This window comes from Lathyrus oleraceus, chromosome 3, assembly GCF_024323335.1.
Source record: "Lathyrus oleraceus cultivar Zhongwan6 chromosome 3, CAAS_Psat_ZW6_1.0, whole genome shotgun sequence".
Classification (NCBI taxonomy): Eukaryota; Viridiplantae; Streptophyta; class Magnoliopsida; order Fabales; family Fabaceae; genus Lathyrus; species Lathyrus oleraceus.
This window is the reverse complement of record NC_066581.1, coordinates 43,724,237-43,732,404: the sequence shown is the minus strand read 5'-3', so window position 1 is coordinate 43,732,404 and position 8,168 is coordinate 43,724,237. Positions and strand designations below refer to the sequence as shown.

The 8,168-nt window shown below is 35.8% G+C and overlaps 1 protein-coding gene across 1 annotated transcript; it reads left to right on the top strand.

Moving 5' to 3' along the window:
* Positions 1-7,163: 7,163 nt before the first annotated feature.
* LOC127129552 (uncharacterized) lies at positions 7,164-7,862 on the top strand. The gene is made up of 2 exons (XM_051058707.1): positions 7,164-7,404; positions 7,600-7,862. Exons 1-2 carry the CDS (start codon positions 7,164-7,166, stop codon positions 7,860-7,862), a joined length of 504 nt encoding a protein of 167 aa, XP_050914664.1.
* Positions 7,863-8,168: the final 306 nt, after the last annotated feature.

The window sequence follows — 8,168 nt, the reverse complement described above, 5'->3', positions numbered from 1 at the left end:
TGAAAAGAAACAAGAAAAAGAAATCACCCTTGAAACCATAGAGTAAAGAAAAAGAAAAGAAAGAAAAAAAAACAAAGAAAATGCTCATGGTTGTGTGGATGTGAAAAGAAAAAGAGAAGAAAAAAGACGGGTATCAAAGAAATGGAAATTGTGTAGAGTTGAATGTTTGGGAATGCTCCCTTAAGATAGGCATTTTTGTTAAATTCTCTTAACCATACCCTTTCTTGTAACCCAAGCCACATTACAACCCTTGAAAGACCTCTTGACTCTCATTTTTCACATGATTTGGTATTTGCTTTGATGACCGCATGATTTAAGTTGTTGATTGATTTAATTGCTTGGATGAGTGAAAGGAACCCTTCATGTTATTCATCATTATTATGATATGTGTGTAAGTTTGATTCAATTTTGACATACATGGTTTTGAATTCCTTGGTATGATTTTTGCATTCAACCATTTCTCTTATTCATGTTTTGTCTAGAATTGAGATAGGTGGATTGAAAAAGTGCCAAACACTTTTGAACCATTTCAATGTCCTTGGTTAATCCTTGTTTCGATCTTTTGTGTCATTGCTTTGGTTGTGATGGTGGAAACTTTTGTTTAAGTTGGGGAGAGTTGTTAGGGACCAATTAGTACTACTTTTTATATAATTTTATTGGTCCCTTTTACCAAGTTTTGATGTAATTACACACTTTTATTCTCACTATTTTGTATAAATGCAATTAGGTTTTATTTATGTTGTTTTGAGTAGTTATTTCACATATTTGTTAGTTTTGTAGAATTTTTGGACAAGAGAGCTTTGGAATGCATAATCATAATTTGGAAGAAGTGTTGAATGCAATTTGGAGGCCTAATTGTGAAGACTATCACTTGGAAGACTATTTGGATGAAGCTTGCAAAGCAAGGAAGCTGAAGTAGCTTCAGTTCACGCCGCGAAGCTTGCGAATCCAGCAAGCTGTTTTGGCCAAGTGTGCTGTTTTCAAGGCCAACTGTGTTTTTCCATTTCTGTGTCTGTTTTAGGGGGTTTTTCAGCTTTAGATGAAAATGAGCATTTTAGGAAAGGTCAACCCTTTTTAGAATTAAGAATGGAAATTGTTCATTCATTCAATTGATAGTTTGATATTTTGAAGAGAAAAAAGAGAGTTTTATTCTCTATTGCTTTTTGCTTTCCAACATGATGATGAGGAGCTAAACCCCATTTTGTCAAGATTGGAGGTAGTAGCTATTCTTATTTGTTTATGTTTTCCATTTAACTCTTGTATATGATAAAAGATTGTTGATGTATTGAATGATATTTTTGCCCTAAGTTGAATATTAGATTTGAGTAGTTGTTGAAAGAGATTATTTAAGTCTTGACATAAAATATATTTTCAAGTAGAGAATAAGTTGTAGAGATAGATTTGTTCACTACTCTTCTTTTGTATCAACCATTAAAGATTGCTATATTGATAGTTAGGTGGAGAAATCGTTTAAAGATTAATATAGTGATTATCACAATATCATTTAGACATAAATGATATTGAGAGGCTACTTGAACATCATCAATAATCTTGAATCTATATAGTTGTCATAAGGAATCATAAGCAATTTGAATAGTGAACTCCAATATTGCCAAGCCTTTTACATTTGATTAAAACTATTTTATTGTTTTAGTGACATTTTACTCGAAAGATACTTTTCAAACAAAACAACTTTGTTACTTTATAGACTTATAACAATTTGGATTATAGAACGGCGGTAATAACAACCAATCTCTGTGGATACGATATAAAAATATTTGCCGAAAATATACTTTTTAACACCTACGTATCCTTATAGTGCAATAAGGAAATCAGAGCTTTCGTAGTTCAACCTACTACGGTTGAAACAAAAGGGAACGAGATTGATTGTTGAGAGGCAAGATAGGTTACTTAACAAGCAAGAGTGTGGTACTAATCCAATAATGGTGATCCACCACAAGGACAAGTGAGATATGATTGGCCTATACACGAGAGGATTTGCAAGGCAAGAGAGCTTCGTCTAAGCACGAGAGGTCTTATCAGATGATCAATGATTATGAAATGATTGGCCTACACACGATAGGATTCACAAGGAAATATAGTTTCCTCTAAGAACGAGAGGTCTTATAACACAAATGATGATTATGAAATGATTGGCTTATACACGAGAGGAATTACAAGGTAAGAGAGTTTCGTTTAAGCACGAGAGGTCTTATAAGACGAACAAATGATTGTGGGGGAGGGGGGTTGCCAAAGCACAAGAGGAATGATAAGGCAAACAATGATTTACTGGAGTGGGCCTAAGCACAAGAGGACTGATAAGGCTCACAAAAAGTAGAGGTTTACCAAAGCACAAGAGGACTGACGAGGCAAACAATGATTGAGTTGATTGATTATGATTCAAAGACTTGATTACAAGGGGATTGATCCAAAGGATATCTTAATGTCAAAGGGAGTATATGTAACACCCTGTTTTTTATTAGATATTTTACTATATTTTAATTGTTTGAATTATGAATTTTGATGATTTATTTTACGGCTGGGTGTTGGCGGGGTATGTATCCTTGAGTTAGGGGTATAAAGAGATAATAGAAGTAAGTAGAATAATTTAAAATTGTTTTGATAATTAAAAATAATTATTTATTTATTTTTATTTATTTAATTAGTGAAGATAGAATAATTCGGACAAATATGAGAAATTGAGAAAGTTAGTGGGAGGAAGGGATATGAGATAATTAAGTTTGGACCAAGTTGGTGATTTGGAAAAGTTTACCCTAAAAATAAAAAGTTAAGAGGAACCAAGGTTTAAGGAGATTTTCACAGTATGTGACATTTGAGAGAAAGGAGCAAAGAGACTAGAGGAAATGTAATCAAGGGAAAAAAGTGAAGGTTTCAATTCAGAATTTTTCAAAGAATTCAGGTAAGGGTGGGAACTTGTTCCAATAGTAATGAGTACGGTAGAATGGTAGAATGGAGGAACTTTTAACCTCCTTAGGGTTGGGTGTTTTGATTCATAATTTTGAATTTGGATGATATGATGGTTGTTGTATGATGATTATATGATGAATTTTGTGTCCCTTATGTGCGTATATTTTTCTGTTTTTATGATTGAACATATATCCACCATTGTTGCAATTTTGAATGGTTTTAGGCATAATCTTAAAACAATGATTAGATGATTTAATTGTGTTAAAACTGTAAATTAACTTTATATAATTATATTATTGCATGACTTGTAATTTTCTGAGTGTTTGACTTTTTACGGAATCTAAATCGGAGGTCCGGAAGGCCTCCAACAATGAAAAACGCAGAAAATTCGGCATTTTGTTTGTCACAATCGCGAGCCTTTTTTTATATTTTTCGGTCGAAATTGTTTTGGCCATAATTTTTCATCTGTAAGTCTAAACCGAGTGCCATTTGAAGCGTTGAATATCTGAAATAGAGGCTATAACTTTGTTTCAGGAATAAAATAATTTTGGTGATTATTTCATGGACGTTTTTGGGGTTGAAGAAGATGAAATTGTGTTGGAAATTTTAGAAAACAACAACTTTTTAGTACTGCCTTCGTGCACGGTTTTGATCATAACTTTTAACTCATGAATCATTTTGGGTTTGGGTTTGAAACGTTAGAAAGCTAACGCTCATACCTATAACATGGTAGTGATTGTTGAGACGTTTTAGTAATATTCACATGCCTACTATGTTAATAAATTTATTAGTTTATATGTTTGGTTGATGAATCGTTACATTGTTGTAATATCATGGTGTGATAATTATATTGTTATGTCGATGATGTTAAGATGTTGACGAGTTTCTGTTGTTTGTTGATATTATTCATGTTGTAACATGAATTGGTTGTTGCATTATGAATGATGTGATGCATAAATGATGAGATGTATGTGGGGATCCCTTAGGTGAACCTTGTTGTGTTAATGCATGTTATTTGAGGGTCATACATCTTGGTGTACGGGCTTCGGTCCAATTTTGGTGAGCCTCGAATCTATGGTGATGAATCGGGTGCAAGTAGCTAATTCCTATTACGGGGAATTAGTGAAGCGTTACCTATGTTGATAGTAATGAGTTTTGGTGAGCCTCGATCCCATTGTGATGGATCGTGTGCGAGTAGCTAATTCCTATTATGGGGGATTAGTGAATCGTTACCTATGGTGATGGTAACGATTTTGGTGTGCTCCGATTCCAAGAGGGAATCGATCCTATGGTGGGGATCATGGAGCGAGATGAACCTGAGTGTTCATATTTGGTACCACATGCATGTCAAGTCGGTGTTGAGTACATTTCATAAGTATTGCATTTGTATTGGTTATTATTGATGTGTTGTTGGATGAGATGTTGTTGCATATGATGTTAATGATAATTGAGATATGATTTTGTATGATGTTGATGATAATTGAGATGTTGTCGTGTATGATGCTGATTATGATTTGGATGTAAGAATGTGATATATTATTGTGCATGATTGCGTAGATGTTGTACTCTATTCTTCATTCTATATCGTTATTATTGAAATGAATTCTCACCCCCTCTGTTTAAATGTTGCCTTTACATGGGTATCGTGCAGATACTCAAGAGTAGTATTGCTGAAGTAAGTGGAAGGTATCTCTTGGGTTACTTCTTTATTTTGTCGCTTTTACTAGTGGTACCTTGCTCTGATCATGTAACAGCAGGTTGGGTTAAACTCTTACTTTATTCCTTATGTCTGATTATGTTGAAGTCATAAGACTAATTTTGTTATTCAGGATTCTTAAGATGTTGAGTTGATTGATTAGAACTCTCTTATTTTGTTATTGCAATTGAAGTTGAGACTAGATGTTATTACTTGCTTTATCTTCCATAATTGTGATGATAATTTCGCTGCGATGATACTTTAAAATGGAAGTGAGCATGCAGTGACAAGTTATAAATGTCTTATTTTGTGAATATATAATACCGATCAGATGAGAAGGATGTCGTGTAAACATCCCAGGTATGATTCAGATAAGTGGGATGTCATGTAAACATCCTTATTACAAATGTGTGTATTGAAATTTACTGTTGAAACCCGTGTTACGAAGCAGGTCATGTGTGTTATGAATGTGTGACACCCTACGCGGTTTTATTTTATATTTAATTTACATGATAAATTATGTGCGGGGTTTAGGGTGTTACATTAGTGGTATCAGAGCAGCTTGGTTCGTCCGTCCAGGTTGTTTAATTATGTTTGTTCCCTAGTATGTGACATGTATGTGAGAACACTATTGATGCTTGGTTTGTTTTTCATTTGCAGGTTGGGAATGAAACAAGTGGGGGCTAAGCTTCTGCTTCTCTTGGATGTTCCAAATGTATCAGGCTTGGATATCATGTTGCTGCATGCAAGAGTGCAGTGTTGGCTAGTTAACCTATTTTGAGAATGTTGTGCTTTTCTTGAACCCAAAGAGAGGTCGGATTCGAGGATGGTGTCAGTTAGAAAAATGGTGTGATCCTTAAGGGGATACGATCAGGTGTTCACGTTGGTTGCTTCCTTGTGAGGGGGAAGGCGATGTTTTGGCCAGAGATGAGCCAGTGGTGTCTTGAGTATCGTGACGTGTTCCCTGAGGATGTGTATGGTTTGTATTTTGTTGGAACAAGTTGATGTTATTCTTAGAATGAATTGGTTGGAGTTAAACCAAGTGTTTACCAATTGTTTTGTTAAGTTGGTGCAGTGTGCCGCTGATTGCAAGAGCCCAGGTGATGTTAAAGATGTGTAGTTCCTAACACTGAAGATGATGTGGATTTGAGATTACTGTCTTCTGGTCAATTTGGGAAGTCTTTAGGGAAAATGGCCAGGTATTATTAGTGTTGTTTCTCGGAGAGTAGAGAGCAGTGTGACGACTAGTGTTATGCCAGTGGTGTGTGATTCTTGATGTTTTCCTAAAGATATTTGTGACTTGCCTCTAAAGAGTGAATTTGAATTCGATGGAGGTGAAGATTTGACATTTGTATTAGCTAAGCAAGTGAGAGAATATGTGAAGGATATGGAACAAGTGTTTGTGATGTTAGCTTTGTTGGAAGCAAGAGGAAATGGAGTAGTTCGGGATCTTCCTGGAGTGTGTGAATTTCCTAAAAGTGTTTCCTGAAGACATCATTGATTTTCCTCCAGAGTGAAAAGTGGATTTTTCTATATACTTAGTACATGGTACTAGTCTGGTGTCGATGACTCCTTATAGGGTGTCTTCTTCAGAGTTGGGGAACTGAAGAAGCAACTAGAAGATTTACTTGAGAAGAAGTTTGTTTAACCAAGTGTTTCTGTGTGGGGTGTGTCGGTGTTGTTAGTGAAGAAGAGGGATGGTAGTACGAGGCTATGAATGATCTGATAAATATATTGTAGGCATTGGAAGAGAACCATTTGTACGCAAAGTTTTTCCAAATGCGAGTTATGGTTAAAGAAAGTGAGTTTACTTGGTCATGTGATTCTAGTGGTGGTATAATTGTGGATCTATCAAAGATAAATGTCGTGTTACTATGGGAGAATCTGAAGTTTTCCACTAAGATTAGAAGTTTTTCTTGGATTGACTGGTTACTACCGGAAGTTCATTAAAGTTTTTTCAAATTTAGCATTGTTGTTAACTCAATTGACTCGAAAGGGTTAAGCCAAGGTTGGGATGCGCATTGTGAAAAGAGTTTCCAAGAACTCAAGAAGAAGTTGATGTCTTCTCCAATTTTGATTTCGACGAATCCAAGTGAGTCCTTTGTTGTATGTTGTGATGCTTCGAAGATGGGACTGGGAGGTGTGTTGATGCAGAATGGCCAGGTTGTGGCTTATGCTTAAAGACAATTGATATTTCATGAAAGGAATCACCCTACGCATGATCTTGAGTTGACAACAATGGTATTCATGTTGAAGATTTGGAGGCACTACCTATTTGGCTCCAAATTCGAAGTGTTCAGTGATCACAAGTGTTTGAAATATTTATTTGGTGAGGAGAGTCGAATATGAGGCAGGGGAGATGGCTTGAACTTTTGAAGGGTTATGATTTTAATTTGAGTTACCATTCAGGTAAAACTAATTTTGTAGCTCATGTAATGATTAAGAAGTCTTTACGCAGGTTGGTGCTTATGGATCGAGAGTTAAAACTGATTGAGTAATTCAAAGATACGAGTTAGTGGGTGGATAAACTCCTAACAATATGAAGTTGGGTATGTTGAAGCTGATGAGTGGTATCCTTGAAGAGATCGGAGAAGGTCAGAGATCTGATTTGAGTTTGATAGATTGTCTCGCATTAATCGACCAAAGTAATGGATGTGATTTCCGAGTTGATGAAAATGGTGTGATGATGTTCAGAGATAGAATTTATATTTCTGATGTACCCGAAGCTACGAGGAGTATTCTTGAGAAGGGTCACAGAAGTGGATTAAGTATTCATCCTGGTACTACGAATATGTATCAATATTTGAAGAAGATGTTTTGGTAGCCATGAGTGAAGAAAGAGGTTGCCGAATTTGTGTATGCTTCTTTGACCTGTCAAAAGTCAAAGATCCAACATCAGAAGTCGTTGGGTCTGATGCAACCATTGAATATTCCATAGTGGAAAAGGGATAGTATTTCCATGGATTTTGTAACAGATTTACCAAAGACTTCAAAGGGATGCGATTCAATTTGGGTGATTGTGGATAGATTGACCAAATCGACTCATTTTGTACCGATGAGGATCAATTATCCTTTGCAGAAGCTAGATGGATTGTATATTGATGAGATTGTGAAGCTGCATGGTAATCCTTCAAATATTATGTCAGATAGAGATCCGATATTTACATCAAGGTTTTGGGAGAGTCTGCAGGCTACTTTGGGTACTAAGCTAAAGTTAAGTTCTTCTTATCTTACGTAGACGGACGGTCAAATAGAGAGGACTATCCAATCTTTTGAGGACTTGTTAAGGGCTTGTATGCTAGAACAAGAAGGTACTTGGGGTAGCTACTTGTCGTTGATTGAGTTTACCTACAACAACAGTTTCTACTCTAGTATCAGAATCTACCATATGAGGCGTTGTACGCTGGAGGTGTGGAACTTATTTGTATTGGTATGAGTCAGGCGAGAGTGTTGTGCTCGGACCTGAGATTATTCACTATACGACTGGAAAGATCAAGATGATCCAAGAAATGGTGAAAGCGTCGCAGATTCATCAGAAAAGTTA

Bases quoted from the DNA above. Each gene is read 5' to 3' on its own strand.
- LOC127129552 (XM_051058707.1), top strand. From the start codon at position 7,164: ATGAAGTTGGGTATGTTGAAGCTGATGAGTGGTATCCTTGAAGAGATC. The intron at 7,405-7,599 runs GTACTACGAATA...ATTTTGTAACAG, and splicing joins TGGATTAAGTATTCATCCTG to ATTTACCAAAGACTTCAAAG.